Source organism: Lineus longissimus, chromosome 16 (genome assembly GCF_910592395.1).
Source record: "Lineus longissimus chromosome 16, tnLinLong1.2, whole genome shotgun sequence".
Lineage (NCBI taxonomy): Eukaryota > Metazoa > Nemertea > Pilidiophora > Heteronemertea > Lineidae > Lineus > Lineus longissimus.
Window position 1 is genome coordinate 7,870,770 of NC_088323.1, and position 18,745 is coordinate 7,889,514.

Consider the following 18,745-nt stretch of genomic DNA (forward strand, 5'->3'; position numbering starts at 1 on the left):
TGAAGCGCCTTGCGGCAGATATTTGTTGCCTTGCAGCAGATATTTGATAACGCTCTCCGGGAATGGAAAGCAGTAAAACGAGTAAGCACACCTCACTCTGAATGTGGGAACAGCAAGTGCTTTCCTGGACTTGAAATGTGCCAACGACTCCTCTTGCAATAACCAACAACAGTTAATCTGTAAAAAAAGAGAAGAGAAATTAACACTGACTGAATAAAAAAGGGTGACATAGACGGGGAAATGTACACCACCGGATACAGTCTGTGCTTGATCAGGCATCGGTCAGATGATATCCTGAACAAGGCATCTATGGAAGCAAATCCAGAAAGAGACTTTACCTTCGAAGGGCACACTTATTACTCAGTGAAAAGTCAGTCCTGTGGGCTGTTTTCCAATTCAAAATAAAAGTGTAACCTCTTTAAATTAGTCTCACAGACTGAACCATAACACTCAACAGCCAACCGTGCCCACATGATGTGAGCCGAGAGCTGGGCTTAAAGATGAGCGAGTGGTGTACTACATTTTGAAAATTGTCTATCGTCTACGACATGTGACAGAACAGGATCTAGCGGACTTAATGATGAGGTACTATCAAATAAGGTGTCCATCAAATGAATCATGAGGGCCTGTTTGTTGAGTAATACTCTAAGCCTGTCCTATAGGGCTAGGCTATGTTTTTTGTCTTTTTTACAGCTACAGTACAGCCATGCACAGCGCAGTGTACAGACAGTACAGGATTGCAAACCAAAAACATGAGCATTGCTGCGTAACGAAACTGCAGTGGAATTCATACTACGATGTCATAATGTGACTTTCAAAATAATTGTAAACAAACGTAGCCTAAATGGCGAAATTTGTTGCAAAATTGCCAACCACAACAACTCAGGGACCGTAGCCAAAATGGCCGACGGCGAATTCTCCGGTCGCTAGCGCAGTCCATAAACAAGCATCAATTTCACCAAATTTGGGCGCAAGCTTGGTCATCAAAGTTACAGAACTGTTAGAAATACATCCAAACAACATATATATACAGTTAAAAGTGCATAAAAATCCCGTTTCAACCTCCGGCCGCTACCTTTTTTTCTCCGCCAGACGCCGGGCCCTACCGGTCGTTATTTAGTGCGACCGCCACCAGAGTGTTTATCACGATCTTTCGCCGTTTTAATAGCGCGTTTTAGGCAGATTAATCAATTATTACATGCATGCATTATATATCACCGAAATGATAATTGCGTAGGCTATTTGAAACTAAGTTCAGATATTATTTTTGATCTTTGAATTGAATTTAGGCGAGTGATTTTTGACACCCGGTCGACATATCAGGACTTGCAAAATTCACGCGAGATCGCTTGCATCATCGGCACGTTTGAAAACCGAATTTCACAAATTCCACAAATATTTATCACATACCATATGTATCACCACAAAGGTAACTCTCTAGAATATTTGAAACCAAGTTTAGATACTTATTTTCACAAAAATTCGAAGCTATGCAAGCGATTTTTCAGTGGTAGAGATCGACGGAAACAAATTTCTCGCTCTAAAATGACATGAGACGAGCACCAACTTTCGCTAATTTGTGCACAAAATTTCCGCAATATTATAAAAAACTATCGATAAATCTGAATTATATAGACTCTTTTCAGTACCTAAACAAATTTCAGGTACATGGTCATGTTGATTAAAAGAGTATCAACCGATTGAACATGAGAAAGTTCACTCATCTTCATTGAAGCAGCGACTACCGCCATTTTTAAATGGTGGCATCTCTTCTATCGATCGGCCAATCAGCGGCACTGCTTGCAAAAAGTTGAGCCACCGCCAAATTTGAAATCGCCAAAATTCAGTCAATGTGCCTGCAGCGCCAACTGGCGGTGAAAACCATATTAATTCCATTAAAAGTAAAAAATTAAAAAATATTAAAAAATATTCAGCCACATTTGAAAACAATATTTGCTCTGTGGACCGAGGTAAAAAGGGAAAGAAATCTACACGCGAAATGACCTCATTCTCTTAATACAGGTCGGATCGCGCTGATTTTTCGTTTTTTGAGTTCACCTTGGGCAACTCCTAATTTAGCACCGTCAACGAAGTGGCTAGGCCTTCCCAATCAGAAATGTCCAATTTTGTCCACAGATGGGTCCCTAGATGGATGGATTGCAGGACGGACACCATTTGAACAGCTATTCTACTAGCTCCGCTGACTTTGTCAGCTGAGCTAACAAGGTTCACGAAAGGATGAAACCGTGAAATACAGAGACTTCTGATATTAGGTATCAGTGAGTAATTCTGTTTTGTTCCGTTACAATGTTGCAATGTTTTAGACACTGACTACGTGTGCGGCACCCGTATCCCTAGAATTGAAGCTAAAGTTTCAAGGCAACTGGCTGATAAGCCATTGTTGCAAACCTAAATACGCAATGTTTTAGAGTAGCCGCAATGCAATGTAAGCAGAAAATAACCGTTTAGGCATAAACCAAGTATCTATATCATAATACTATAAGGCGGCTCGATAAAATGCCATTTGGGGGTAGTGTTTCGTCTCGAAATTTTGCACGTTGGCATATGTTACCCTGATGCAACATAATGTTTGTTTTCGGAAATTTACTTCAGCGGAGCAGTAATGAGGGATTTTTAATCGGACACTGTCAATTCTCCTTACCACTCACAGGAGCCAAGCCATTTCTGTTAAGTTATGCAGTGGCTTAATCAATTACCTGCACTCCCTGTGGGGTGAATAACATAATATTTTGAACAGCTGGCTGTAGGGAGATGGTTGGAACAGCCGGTATACCTGCTGACCTGCTGAACCCAGGTTAATGTTATTTTCAATCCACGATTGCAGGTCACCTGATTTTCGAGATTTCGCGGGAAATGAAATTGTAAACAAACGCATGTGTGCAGTTCAAATGTAAACAAAAATGTATTTTTGGTACTTTTGGTTGCTGGACTGGGGTTTTCCCGCAGCTAGGAGCTGGGGTCAAATTGGGGTCTATTGTTTATGGGTACTGTTTTAGTCAGAGCCAGCCCTTGATTATGAAGGGATTTTCAAATTAAGGTGACCATGGTCTTTTTATGTGCTCACCACAGCTTTCAATACTTGATGTATCTGAAGAGGCGCGCTGAACCTGACATGGCCTTATCAAGGAGCTGCTCACGGTGCTGAACTTCTAGCTTGCCTGTCGACTAAGTGCCTTGCCCGAGACATCGCTACATGTAGGAGGAGCACGTATTTTAAAGGTCATATATCAAGGTTTTTTGCCATTTTCTGCTGTAAGACGATTTCAAAAGTGTACCTAACACTTTATACAATACAGAAAACCAAATGCAATTAGCTCCATCCATTTTGAAGATATAGCCAATTATGTGTTTGACAACTTGATTACCTGATCAGGCTAGCAACTGGCTTGTTAGAGCCAGGCGGCGGGTTCAGCAAAAGTTGTGATGTAGATCAGGTCATCTGTACATGTCATGCAATCATAAAAGCAGGAGGGCCTTAATTAATTATGCACACCTGGAAGTAATGTGTTTCATTCACTATGGTGTATTGTGTGGCTCCGAATTGTGTCAAGGCTAGCACAAAGAACAATCGAATGACGGATGGGACCCATTTTCATGAATTTCCAAAGCCAGTTGAACGAGAGAGGAGGAAGCTGTGGATTCGGAAGTGCAAACATTTGGAGTGTTGGAAGCCTGGGCCTTCGGCCAAACTTTGCAGTGATCACTTTATCGATACGGATTATCACATGAAGCCGGATATCTGCATCCAAATGAATATTAAATGCCACTTGTTAAAAACAGCTGTTCCAACCATGTCAATTGCATTTAATGCCCGAGGCTGCTGAGGTCGGTTGTTATACATAATGTGTAGGCCCCATTGGGGCATGTGATACCGCATAGTGTCTTCTTGTGTTCCAGCCATAGCAAGGTGACAGCGACACAGGTCAGTGTCAGTGACAGCCACTGTCAATGACAGATTATTGTCATCTGACATCTAGGCCTATCTAACGTTGCACGGCATTATATCGTCACGTCAAGATGATTGTGCATAATACCGTCACTTTTCAATTGTAGTTCAGCGTCATGACATAACTGGCGATACAACACTGACGAGGCGAAACAATATTGTGCAACATTAGTCTGTTCAAAAATCATACATGTTATGCATCTGCAACCGTCTATCAATGTCTTCTTTGCTATATCGGCAGGTCTGCCATGCAAATTGATTAACCACAAATTCTAATCACTTTCGTCCGAATGATCACTCTCATTATGATCTAGTGATATTAATGGCTCGAACATGTACAGCTCAACGTTTAAATATCCTTCTGTATCGACCAAAACATCCTCAAATTCACTGCTCTCACTCTCTGAACTGTATGCGGAAGCCATCTTGCTTTGTTCTGACTGACCTGATCTACGTCATCAAAAAATCCCTAGCGGCCACATGTGGAACTAATCTAAAGTTGTGTGTGGTGGGAAATTCAAATAGTTTAAAATTGAAAATTGAAATAACTAAATAATGACTTTATTATTAGAATTTTTTTAATGTCTGGGATCTTGTTTTTTTAACCCTCAACATATTTCATGAGTATCAAGCATGTTTTCAAACCTTGATATATGGCCTTTAAGTTATAGTAGTGATAGTACAGTTGGTTCGAGCCATTTGGAAGCCGACATGTGAAGGCCTATCTGAGTTCTCCCTCTTCTTCTCCGTATAAAAAGGGGCATATTGCTGACTAAGGAACGAGGCACACTGACATTGCCTCAGTCATCATCTCTATCGGACCAATTGATATACCTTTTATGCACGCATACAGCACGCTACAGCTAGGTCCGAGTCTGTGGACAAATGGTTTGATTAATTTGTCTCTTCGATATTGCTCCTTTGGTATTGCATTAGGTTTTCATTGCAATTTAATCTATTCAAGATATAGCCCATTTGAACCTGCCTGCGCCACGGGTATAATGCTAGTTATTGTATATGACGGGTCCTGTATCTGTAGACAGTGCGATGTTTTATCTACCTTTTTTCTTTCTAAACTGGTTTATTTTAGATGAATAAAACGTATAAGTTACTTTTATGATGAATTACATGACTTGGTCCAACTCAGTTCATAGTTCATATGCCGAAACGGTTAGTGCAAGAGTGGTCTATCTCACAAATTCACAAAATTCACAAATTGTGGGAAAAACAATCAATCAAAATTTTAAACACGGTTATTCAAATCAAAATTGATTATGGGCCAAAACAAAGGAGATTCCAAGATTTCAAATTGTGCCAATGAGGATGATGATCATGGTCAGCTGATTTTTTTATGACCTCTAGACTTCGTCAGGTGTTTTCTCAAAACTACCAAAAGTGGAGTTAGACCACTATTGCGCTGAGCAGCTAATATCTCCTCACAACTTCAGAACCTTCTAGCTCAAATGGAAACGAAACGTGCCACCTATCGGCGATTTCGTGAACTTTGACCTCTGTGACCTTGAAAAGTAGGTCAAATCAAAAACCCGGGCGATATGTCATTTAACCTTATTAGGTGCACCCACCATAAAAATTTCGTCACTCTACGTACAACCATTAGCTTCAAAAACGCAAAAAAACTATTTCCAAGATGGCTCTCTGGAGGCCAGAAAGAAGGTCATATCGCGAAAAAGACAAATACTTCTGGGCATATTGCCCAAAGCTACCATCACACCAAGTTTTAGCTATCTTGCCCTAGTGGTGACGAAACGTGCTCCGCTAACGGACGCCGACGACGGACACCACGGTTTGTATAAGCTCCCCAGAGGTGGATAAAAAGATATTTTCACCAAAAATGTTTTACTGACTTCGCCTTTCAGTCATCTAACACTTACAAGCTAGTAATATTTATTTTGGGTATGGTAGATATTGAGGAAATCACCAGGGCAGAGGGGTATTTTGCACTTCTGCAATTTTTTCAGCTGGAAACGCATGAAGTATGGCCTTCCTGCCCGCCCTTTCTGCTTATCATACTGACCCAAGATGCCTTACGACCCGAATCTGTCATCTGCCTTGCTAATGCCAGAGCAGAGCTTCGAATGATTTGCACCTTCTTCCACGTCAAAACATCTCATGGTGGCAGTACATCACTCCGAGACTAGCTTTCCATGGGCTCCTCCACATTGATATTGACTTGCACAGGCTGATGCAAAGTTCTATTACCATCAGATCCAGTCTCCTTTTTAGAATCAACGGATTGCTTTAGAGTTTTATCCTTGTTCCTCTCATCGCCCTTAGCATCTCGTCGTGTTTCCTCACTAGCACGTCTCTTCTCATTCTTACGTTGTTTAGTCTCTTTCTTACCATATGCAGCACTTGCAGCTCTGTTTGAATCTTGATGCGATTTTTGCTTTTTCTGAAACTTTACATCAGGTTTTCCAACACTGGTCCTAGCACCTCGTTTTGACTTTTGTGTCTTGTTCTCGCTGCTATTTTCATCTTCAATTTTGCCTCTCCAGTAAACATCAAATGGACCTGGAGGCTGGTACCTACAAGACAGGTGAGGAGCAGTTAGTAACACTAGACTTGGATTTAAACCCTTCCTTCAGGGGACATAATCATGAAACTTTCATAGATGACTAAACGATTAGTAAACAATATTCAAAAGTCCTTATGTCTCCTCAAATGAGTCAGTGGTCTTGTAATACACCGCATACATTCGACCATTACGGTTCTCTGGTTGTACAAGGGGATGACTATCGCCACCTGGTTACCAGCCTTGAACATAAAATTTACCTCCAATGGCAAACATCCTATCGAAAAGACAAGACAAACCCACTCCTAAAATGTTATGGAATTAACTGATCTCAGATATGTATGGACAGTTCAGCACAGCTATTTAAACAACCCAGCAGACCTACACAAACTGGCTATTACCGACACACACATTTTTCACACTAAAAAACCTAATACGAAATAACACAGAAAATCTGGTCTAAAATCATAATTCTCACACTGTGGCTACAAATTGGGTAGCCAGGGCTTTCCATATTGATTTCAAGCACACTGCGAGTTTCTCAATATGGGCTTATTGAATATTGCGTCGCATAAAACAAAAGTTCACACAATTTTTTTTAGAATTGCTCATAAACCAGATATTGCAAAAATTGAAAGTACCGGTAACCAGAAAACTCTGTCAATTGCTCCTAACTGTTAATAAAAGAAATTTAATTCTTCACCCGTCATGTGAGTTGCAGGATTAAATAAAGCAGATTTGGTCACCTCGGTGTGCGGGAAGTGTTGAAATAAAACATCCGCTCTTAGGCTTGGATGTCAGTTAATCCAGTTTTAAAACGTGCATCTATTTTGGTTGGAATTTATGATTACGTGATGTTATCACATACAGTGGAACCTCCCTTAGCGGACACCTCTCTATTAACTCTTTACATACGCTAGACCCGCGTGCGTCATAGCGTCAAAGTCCTGAATACACAGCGTCATTATTCTGATATAGTTTCCCGGGAGCGCGTCACTGACGCGGCCGTATTTCAGGAAGTGTTTACATAAGTGATATTATCTCCGTTGCTGTTCATAGTACAGGACTTAAATTTTGAGGAGTAACTAAGAATTAAATTCCGCATAAACTCATGTAATTTATTTTGAATTCTAACGAAAAGTAACTGAGAACAAGGCCTGCAAACTTGGAGAGAAAAAAATTTCTACAAATCACCGTAAAATTTTCTACTTTCCATCATCCGGGTCTTCCACTGGCTCAAAGCCAGAGAAATCACTGTCGCTATCGTCCTCATCCGACACAAAATGTTTATAATAAAAATCTAAGTCCCAGTCACTATCATCACTTCCTACCGAAACATTGATATCTGAATCTGCAAAACCTTCAAATTCTGATCCGGAGCTCGAATCAAATAAATCTATCATAAATAAACCCAGCTGGTCCCGAACAATGCGGCACGTCAATCAAAAAAAAAGATTAAAGAAACGTTTAAAAATGGCCGACGAGGTCAACTTCCTGGGGAACCCCGCCAATACATCGTTATTATTCATGCCTCATGAATACTAAATTAGAACGGAGTGACCTGAATAGAAAATAGAAGCTTATCTCTTATTGGCCATTCAAATAGGGTCACCATGGAGCCAGCCAATAAGAAATTACGATACATTAAAGTTGGAGTAGCTTGTAGTCGGCTTGCCGGAGTTTCGCACTGTTTGAATGGAGCCGAGTAATGGCGGCTCCTGGGAGAACAGCGTAAGTTCTTTGCGCCGACCAGCCGCGGCTAGCGCATGTAAAGAGTTAAGAACAACCTCTCTATTAAGGACACCAGTTTTGGTCCCAAATTGATTGTTCCATTCAATTTGACCTCTCTAATCAGGACACCTCTCTATTAAGGACAGCACTTGTCAGTCCCTAGGGTGTCCTTAATAGAGAGGTTTTACGGCATTTTAACTTTGCCCTCTAAATGTTGTCTCGAAAGAGCTTTTTTTATTTGACCCATGGCCTCAGAGGTCCAAGTGTCAAACTCATGAACACCATGTCAACAGGTGACTTACCCAGGTTCAAATGAATCCAAAGGCTCCTTTGATAAGAGAATACTGATGGCTGGAATATCAACATTCACCTTCAACCTGGAAAATATATAAAACAGGCTATTTTATAACAAGTACTTGTAACGGGCAAGGCAACTGGGCATTTTTTAGTCAAATGAAAGTGGACAGGGCCTAAAAGTAAAACACTGGGCCCACACTGAAGGCTCTGTTTTGATTCTTTGAAGGAATTGGCGGCTTTTTACTGTAGTCTGTTTGTTCTTCTTCTGGTTCATCAGTAAACTAGTTTTCAAAACGTGATTGATGTTTTTCCAAATTTGTTTCAGCTCTTAGTTAGTACTCGTTATCCTGGCATGAAAGACCTTTCCTGCCACATAAGTGCATGCCGAGATCCGAGTTTACGTCACCCCGCTATTACGACGCGACGTCATTTTCAATATCGTCACAGTAACGCCATCAGCGCGACTACAGAAATTTTTTTATCTACACCAAGACGTCACAGGGTACATTTTAAAATCAAAAAGCTCAATTCCAAACTGTGTGACCCAACTCTTCTGCCCCAGGACTAGAGGATCGCTTTAACGAGCAATTTAGCTGCTGTATGTGACGGAGTCCTGACAACATGACGAAGGTGGTTGGATTGCGACAGGCAGTGGGTTAAAACAGCTTTATAACGGTGCTTTTCACAATCGCTCATTCTTGGTCATGTATTGATTACTTGGTTTTGACAGAGTAGACAGTTGTCTTCTTAGATAGATACTTCAGACTTCGATGTTGTACAAGAATAAATTTCATTCAAATGGTGCGTTTTCTGAGTAAAATAGCCAAAAATCGTTATACCGTTGTCCTGAGAAATGGGCTAAAGTTTTAAAATCTAATAGAACTTCTTCACCGAAATATTTTTTTCATAACTTTTATCTTTTTCACTGAGTTGAGTTGTGTCTATTCAGAAGACAGGTTTTGATGAAATTGCTCACTAAACAGTGAAGAATGAATGCACTAAAACGACGCACAACTTACACATCCAAGCCTTCTACCTTGGGTTTCCAGATTTCTTCAACTCTGCAATGAAGCATGGATAGTACAAATACTGAGAGAGATGTATACATACATACTGAGAAGGGGGGGGTGACCCCCCTGAATTAACACAATAACATGATGAGATTCACCAAGAAAATTTGTAACTAACTCACTTACAGAAATACAACCAATGGCAATGCCTAACAAATGCAAACAGAAACATTCGAGTGGCTAATCCATAATCATTCACATGCTAAATTTTATAAACCATTACTAAAGAGCCCTGTTCTAAATCATGTCTTAAGCTCGTAACTTTGTAAATTGAGAATGATCAAGATACATACAGTATCGATTTCAAATCATCAAAGTTTTGCAGCATAAACAAGCAAAGTACCTTTTGAATTTGATTTTGGTAATTTGATGAAGCTTAATGTTTGGAAGGACCAATCGTTTGAATATCTCAGCACACGAGATGGCTTTTGAGGTTCCCTTTCCTGCCCCATTCCACGTGAGCTGCTTAGTCTCCCTTTCCTGAAAAGGCAAAAGATTCATGTCAGAATAACTCTTAATTTAAACGGCACGGTGTATACCAAAAACAATCCTAAAGGACCATTGGCATTATCAAGGGCAGTATTACCCGGCTGCCGGCTGCCCAGTCACCTCCTATTCTACATATCTTAAGAGCTAAAACAAAATTGGAAAGGCATCAAACACAAAAAAATAGTTGACTGATGAACCAGAGGAAGAACCAACACACTGCAATAAAAAGCCGCCCATTCCTTTTTTTCTGGCGATCAATTTTAATTGATTGATCAAATCTGATTGATCACTAATGACTAAGCCACTCAGACAAGTCACATATTGTCTGCATTCCAGTCCTCCGTTAGGAAAAATGTCCAGATGGAATCAAATGGAGCCCTGCCCTCTTATTTTTACCGACAATAACATTCAAAATCAATTACTAAAATTTTATTCCATTTTGAACTTGAAGGATGAGGAGACTAAGCAAGGCCATATCCAGTCACACCATTTTCTCAAGAAAGGACATGTATGAAAGAGCTCTACTTAATCCAGTTTCTTTGATAAGACAAAGTCTCTTTTTCAAGCAACTTCGTGTTATCTCTGGCTAAATATTGTAAGAAATACCAACTGCCATTGGCATTGGGGGTCAGAGACAAAACTGGGAAGGACATGTTCTTCAGAATGTTTACCTTTATTCGTCTTTTAGCATATTCAACTAGATTTCTGATCTTGCTACCCGGGTTCACCTTCATGTGCACCACCGATCCAGCAAGTATACCAGGCATTTCATCACTGTCGTCATCGACACAACGAGTCTCCTGTTTCTCATAATGCTCCACTGAAATACAAAAACGACATCATGGAGGATGGCCTGATGTGTCTTCCCTGGACTGTGCGATCATTTATAAAAACGGTGCAATCAGAAAGCCTACACCAACATTACATTTTTTCTGAAAATTTTCAGAAACGATTATGACTCCACAGTTTCATCCAGTTAGACATTACATCAAGCTGTCCTTGGTGCGCGACACAATGGGTGACTTCAAAGTTGGTGTTAGTGTTAACTTTGGGAAAGTGTTCTAGTTTTTCAGCAGCCCTGGATGCATCATTTCCACAAACAAGGCTGTGTACCCTTAGCTTTACACCTTAAGTTTGTGTTGATCGCAGCGTCATTCAGAAATATTGTCTTGTTGCTGCATAAAAGCCCTAACACTTTTACAAAATTAACACTAACCCCAACTATGAAGTCACCCAATGTATCACGAAGATGCGTGCCAGAAACTTTCTGAATCTGAGGGTGCAGGGACCGGTTTGAGAAAGTGTCCCCCACAGCACTTGTATTGTTGGGTGATATCAATAAAAGAATGTCATGAGAGTACATGGTCTATTGTATCACCTGTATGTTTAAGGAATTAATACAAAGCTGGTGGTCATTGGTTGTATAATCAAGACCGCTCGGGTAGACCTCAAATTACGTCCAAAACCCTCGGCGCCCGAGGGTTTTGGACGTAATTTGAGGTCTACCCGAGCGGTCTTGATTATACAACCAATGACCGACAGCGAGGTATTAATTTCTATTCTAAAAGGTTTCAAAATTAAACAAATTAAATACGATTTGAAAGGTATATATGTTCCGTTTTCGTCAAAGAATGATCCAGCCTGGTGTCCGGAACTCCGCCATATTGTTGCTTGTGAAGATGACGTCAATTTTATACCTACCCAGGCGGTCATTGGTTACGATACCAAGACCGCTCCGATCAAAACGAGGCGTAATGTATTTTGTATTAGAAACAATGATATACTGTGACTAAGGCCTTTTAGAATGACAAGCCAAGGCAGCTGTGACATCAGAAAGGTTCAAAATTACAGAGATTTCGAACTTTATTAACTCTTTCCCTGCCACAGCTATTTTTAATTAATATCCCCCAGTTTGCCACGATTTCACTATTTTTACCAGATTTTCAATAATTTTTTTAAAAAAACAAGAAGACATATATCCTTGAAACCTGTTTGATTTTCCTTTTTTCAGCTTACTCTTTCACCTACAAATCAGTTGTACTGCTTTTTTCCATGGTAGTCATTGAAACAATCACCTTTGCAGAGGGGTACTTTGCAGGTTTTGCTTCTATCAGCAGGAAACATGTGGTTTTTCCCGCCAGTTTCACTTGATGAAGTAACGAAATGCATGCATAGAATGAGCAGATCATCGTCTGCATGGAAGCCTAACACATCAAACTATTTCCTGGTTCAGTACCGACATAATTGACCTCTGGTGTTATGACGGAGAACTAATAATTTCGTTCTGGAACGAGTTTGGCAGGAAACGGGTGGGAAGTTGCAGTCGTTCTAGAACGAGTTTGGCAGGCAAAGAGTTAATTTATTCATAAAATATACATTCTTTCCTACAATTTACAAACTGATGTATTGTTGGGGATAGGCCTGATATTAGAATTGCAGAATATATAATAATTTCCAGGGACATTCAAGTTGAGAAGTCTGGTTCTGGCCTTCACCCTGTAGTGTAAATTCCCTTGTGTTGGATAGTCTAAAACTTAAGACGATAGCCTAACAGAAAAAATACTTCAGGAAGCTTTCTTTTACCATGTTTACCGTCTACTCTCTCATCAGCGGCCATTACTCCAGAAAAATGTAAAACACTAGGCCTACCATTACCAATACCATGTTAACAAGTACCCTTAGCGCGTAGCGGTTGATGAAAAACGGATGAAAAATTTCTTGTATTTGTAATGAGCACTTTTTGCCTCAAATCCCCGTGTCCTGTTGGGCGGTTTGGTCAAAAATGTACAATACTACATGCGACGACGTACACTTAGGTCTATACTACTTATCCCGCCGACAATCCACACCGTCGGGCGTGGCGCGGAGTCGAGTGTACTTCGTGTAGTAGGCCTAGTCTAGTGTACTGTACTCTGTAGTCTGTAGTGTGGTGCAGTTCAGTGTTCACGAATACAACATAACATCTTTTAAAACAACATTTTAGGACGGCAAATGGGATCACTCTCGCCTCACTCTCACATATCAATGCCTTACATAATGCTATGTTAAGTTCTAAAACTTACTTTTAAGTTCTAAAGACGCATGATAAGAAATGAACAAAGCGGACACAATCCTCCACCGATCAGCGTGGGCGCGATTTGTTACATCCTCCTTGGATGACGGAGTTCTACTGGTAACTTCTCTATTAACAGGTGACGCCACTAGTAGTAAATAAATTCCAACGCGGGATAATGGTCTCGTTAGGGAGTTTTTCCCAAAATGTACGCGATGATGACGTGCCCCATTAACAGGACGTAACATCTATTTTCAAATGCGTTTCCAAATTGATTGCATGAGGACAACCCATTTGTGTCGTTTATCACTGGAAACGCCCGATTCCCCTGATTCTGCAGGATGTTAAATCGGGCATTTTATTTTTTTAAATAAATCATAAGCGTCGCATTATCTCCTAGCTCTGTTCACCATCCCAAATGGCAATATTGCCAATTGGGCCGGACAATCATGAAAAACCCCAAATATTATACATTTCTTCCTGAATAATTATTAAGGTGACCATTCTCCCGTGAAAACAGCTTACGCTACACAAAAATATAAAAAAACGAGGGTCAACCATTGAACTTTTGAAATATGTCGAATTTTGCACAAATCAGCGAAAAACGCACCAACTGGCACTGGACGGCATTTCAACACGGGGCCGACGCACATCCCAAGTTCAGTGTACACATACGTCGGCAACAACAATAAAATGCGTAGTTTCTTGTTAGCCACCTACTGAGTAGCGCTCTAGGTTTCAGAAACGCCAAAAAAACATGTCTTTGCCAAAGCAACTGCTAAATCAACATTGGCGCACTGTGAGGACCAAGAAATCAATGATCTCCAATGGTGTAACCATGGAGGTACCTCCATGGTGTAACCATTTGAAACGTCAAGTTAACTATAACTTTGATTGTGTAAAAACTAACTTTAAAGAGCTACCCCTCTGGAGTATCATAACTTTGCATTTTCGTTCAGCTTTAGGCAATCTTATATCAATATTGCCTCTCGAAATTTAAAACTGTCGCATAGACATAATATATAGCCTATCTCACCTCTATGATTTCCTGATCAGTGCAGTCCCCAATTGGCATGTCAGGCTCAGGTTCAGGCTCATGATCTGGTATGCAGCATATGGCTTCTAAGAGACTTCTTGTAGTAACAGGAAAACCAATTAGTTTCGTCGTATCACAACATGCTACATTCAAATTATCTACATATGATGATAGGCCTACTACTGGCTTTATACAGTTGCTGAGGATGACACCGAAAAGACTTAATGGACCAATAGCTGGGTATTCGAAAACCCTGGATCAACAAACACTGGACTGGACTGGACTGGACTGGACTATGACTCAGCGCCCTCCACCACCTGGATTTTTCTAAAAGTTATACAATTCCCACAACCCTGCCGAATCTCTTCCCGCCTAATTCCATCATCAACATCAAATTCAAATTCTTTTATTACACTAAAAACGCCCACGAGGGGCCAACGGTAACATACAATAATTATTACAAAATATATCATAAGAAATTACAGGGTATACAGAATAAGCTCACAACTATTTAAAGATAAAATCATAGTCAGGGCAATACAGAGTTACGCTGTACAAAGAACTCATTGATTATTTCAGCAGAGGGGGTGAAGGATTTTCTAGATATATTTTGGTCAGATCCGACACAGACAGAAAATGGAGATTACTCGTATCGTAACTGGCATTGAGCTTTGCCCTTAAAGAGGTATATATCGGGCATGTCGCAAGGAAGTGAGACACATCCTCAACCTCCCCTGACTTGCAAATCTCACATACTCTTAGTTGTCTATCTAGACCACAGTGTCTCCCAGTTTCAATTTTTAGACAATGGGCTTCAAGCCTTAGTTTTGTGATACAAGCCCTGTGCTTCACGGATTTAATAGCATTTAAATATGTTTGAAGTTCAAATTTGACATTAAGGTTCTTATATACATCAAGTTTTATATTTGTTACAATTTCACCAAAAAGTTCTTGTTGACAGATATCTCTAATCCTTGACTTGGCATTAGAGTATAATAATTTCCAGTTCTCCATATTAATATTCATTTGATCAAGCCATAGGTAGCCCAACCCGGAGGAATCTAGAAGTTTTTTAACATAAGCTGCCCAACAATGTTTGAATTGATTAGCTTTAGCTGAAACATTGGATACGTCCAACAGATAAGCCTTCTTGACCAATGAGTCATCAGGGAGACAGAGTAATCTGAACCAATATTTGAGTAAACGACATTTAATCAGTGATTTTAGAGGTAGTTTTCCAAGTTCAGTGTATAAGGGAGCAATTGAGGTCCTTTTATGGACACAAAGTATTTCTTTACAAAATTTGATAAGGACTTTTTCTATTGGGCAATCTTTGGTAATCCTCATCCCCCAGACCTCACAACCATACATAAGAATGGGTTCAATCATAGATTCAAACAACTTGAGACTGATGCGAGGGGAGTCTTTTAAAGAGAATTGCAGATTTTGCCTGAGTTTAAAGAGACCTCTTGTAGCCCTTCTGGACAGGTCTTGTGTAGTCTGTAAAAATTTACCAGATGGAGACAACTTTAAACCAAGGTACATGTAATTGTTAACAATTTCAAGGGGTACACTGTTGAATAAAAACCTGTAGTAAGCAGCTAAAGACTTACCAGATTTGTTAAAGATAATACACTTTGATTTATCAATGTTAATGTCGAGGCCCCATTTTGAACAAAACAACGACAGGCCATCCAGGAGTGACTGAAGACCTTCTTTAGTAGCGGATAGAAGGATAAGATCATCCGCATAAAGGAGACAGCTGAGGATAGTGTCATGAAGAAGTAAGGGAGATGAATTACACTCATTTAAGCAATCGGGGAGGTCCGCTAAGAAGAGATTAAATAATAATGGGCTCAGGACGCAGCCCTGCTTCACACCTATATCAGAGGTAAAACAGTCTGAGAGCATCCCATTGCTTTTAACACGACAGTTGGATTTCGTATATAGATTTTGTATGACATTGAAAACTTTGCCCTTTATACCAAAATTATTACAAAATATACGCCATGAACATGGCGTCACCCGAAAAGTCGCCCGGGTTTTATCGTCGATTTTACGATAATTGGCGACGACAGAATAGGTATGGTTATGTATTATGTAAACAGAAATATGTACAAGTGCCTGCTCTAGACATCTGAGTGATTTGTGGGTCTTGACACGCCATTAACATGATGAAATTGGCAGATGTGTGCCACCGGACCGGCCTGATAATATCGATAATTCATCGTAGTGTATCGCCTACACTCATGTACATAGCATGCACATATCATGCACAGTGTAGCATAGACGGATACCGTGTCCCATTTCCCCGTCGTTTCTCAATACATTGTTGTCGCCATGTTGATGCAGGCGATGGTGAGCAGTGACGTTGAATCCAGTCCAGTCCAGTCCAGTCCAGTGTTTGTTGATCCAGGGTTTTCGAATACCCCCAATAGCTGTTACCTGGACATTGCATATAAGTCTATAATACCCGGAAAAGACACGGCATCATCAGGCCAACACAGTTCGTCACACAAGAAGGGCTTCTTGAAAAACAAAATAAATGCTGAGGATCATGGATTCTGTTACACCGTCAGCCAAAGATTACATTGCAATCAGACATTTTGCGACAACCCTAAAAAGGCCATTGATAGATCGGCATGTGGAATAGAATGCAATTGATAAACACATTTGACACTACATACATTACATGCATTGCAATAGCAACGGGTGTGAGTTATGCTGAATGAACGTGATGACAGGGACGAAAACTGCTAGCAAAAATACTTGCTGTCTGCCTTCGTTTCTTTGCTATGAGGCTTCTCTCGGGCTTCGGCGTTGTAAAATCATGCGGGTCCCAGCAGTAGCCCTGCTTGTTCCAGAGGCAGGGGTGGCGCCGGCGGAAGATTGACGAGAAAGCGGCTGGGGCGTTCCATGACTTGGTCGGGCTGGAAGTCTGGACAAAGATGGAATCGCATCATCTGTATGCGACCAATTAAACTATTTTGTCTGGTCGCAACTGGGCCTACTATTACACGTCATATTTTCGGGTCCGAGGAACGATGCGGATGTATACCCAAGTGCAGTGTTCTTCCCGACAATTGGCCCTTGTGATAACCCAAGGGTGATGTCTTAGAGGGAGCAAAGAGGGTATTTTCTTTCTTTTAGTTTGTAAGGGGATAGCGCGTACGCAGTCCCCCACTACCATAAATGCTGCACCCGAGTCACCCACATTTGGGGTGATCGCAAGGGTCAGCCCAACCGAAGTGCAATGGAAAGGCCTCGCCCTGGGAGAACGTCCTTAGTGATCAACGTTTTTTTTTTTTTTTTTTTTATCTTTTATTGTAACAACATGTAAAAGTAACAATGATAATGAGCTAGCTATCCCTTACAAAGCTCAGGGAGTGGTCTACATCTCTTAGCAATCTAGGCGGCGCAAATCGGCCTGCGGAGGTTTTACAGTTTGTTCTGCCTAACGAGCTGTAGTTGAAAGGAAACACTTGACATTATTTTTACAGGTGATGCAGTTCTGTGATGGCTTGCTTGCTGGCCATATTGTTGTGCTGGAAGAGGGGATGGTTAGGCATTCATTGTACAAACAGTGGCTTAGAAGTTCTTTTATTGTGCTGAATAGTTATTTCAGGAGTGATTTTGGTGGAGGAAGTCGTGGTAACACTAAGCTAAACGTGTTGTTGTTAATGAATGAATGTCGCCAGAGTTAATAGGCTTATATACAGTTAGATGAAGTTTCTTCTGAGTTCAAAGGTATCCGTGTTACACAGGATGTTATTGCAACACCAGTCGGTTTGGAAGACTAGACTTTGTGTCGGAGAACTTCCGGCTTTGGTCAATTCTTGTTTTAATCTGCTGATTACGTTTGCTTTGAATATTTGTACTAAGTTTGCCTTGGGTTTATCTGGTTCAGTGAGAATAATATTTCGGTTTCTCCATAGTATGTGTTTTGCAAGAAAGATGAGGAAATTTGAAAGTTGTAGGTTTGGTTTGTCTGCCGCGATGGTGTTTTGAAATGAGATTCCGAAACAGATTTTATGCAAGTCTAACCTGCAGGGTTTGCCTAGAATCTGTTCGATTAAAGGGTTTATGCGCCCCCATAGGTTGAAAGCAACTGGGCAGTCTGTGAATATGTGCAAATTAGTTTCTTCTATATTAGTTGCACATGTTTCGCATGTGTCGTTTTCTGTCATTCCCCACTTTTTAAGTTTATCCTTGGTCGCAAGCGTCAAGTGGGAGAACCTCCATTGTAATTCTCTAGTTTTGTTGGCACTTAAGGGGTTTTGTGCATTAAGCCAATTAATTTTCCAGTTGATTTCATCATTTATGATTTCTTGAAATGTTTGGTACGACTTGGGTGTGAAATCTCGTGTTGTTTCACTGATCAAGTGGTTGTAAATATCTGTTGATTTGAGTTTGTTGATGGATTTTTTGTTTAGATTAATACTAAAATTTTGCGCTCCCTTTGTTTCGCTTGCTGTTATGAGTTTGATTTTCCATTCTCTAGGGATTTTAGAGTACAGATTTTCAAGTTTTTCTTCTCCATTTGGGATGTGTTTTATCTTGTCATTTTCCT

The 18,745-nt window shown here is 40.5% G+C and overlaps 1 protein-coding gene and 1 non-coding gene across 2 annotated transcripts; both read right to left on the bottom strand.

Annotated features, from left to right (window-relative positions):
- Positions 1-4,554: 4,554 nt before the first annotated feature.
- On the bottom strand, positions 4,555-13,164 carry LOC135500335 (ribonuclease P protein subunit p25-like protein). Its single transcript, XM_064791738.1, has 6 exons — positions 13,150-13,164; positions 10,759-10,907; positions 9,942-10,078; positions 9,548-9,589; positions 8,534-8,608; positions 4,555-6,513 (listed from the first exon to the last, which is right to left on the bottom strand). Coding segments are annotated over exons 1-6 (795 nt in total). The 5' UTR covers positions 13,151-13,164; the 3' UTR covers positions 4,555-6,122.
- Positions 13,165-17,330: 4,166 nt separating this feature from the next.
- Positions 17,331-17,493, bottom strand: LOC135500906 (U1 spliceosomal RNA). The gene has a single exon (XR_010449538.1). It is a non-coding gene; the product is annotated as a U1 spliceosomal RNA (small nuclear RNA).
- Between the last annotated feature and the right edge of the window lie 1,252 nt (positions 17,494-18,745).

Coding starts and splice junctions, on each gene's coding strand:
- LOC135500335 (XM_064791738.1), bottom strand. Junction 8,609..9,547: donor AAGGTAGAAGGCTTGGATGT/GTAAGTTGTGCG, acceptor TATATTTTCCAG/GTTGAAGGTGAATGTTGATA. Junction 6,514..8,533: donor TTGGATTCATTTGAACCTGG/GTAAGTCACCTG, acceptor CCTGTCTTGTAG/GTACCAGCCTCCAGGTCCAT.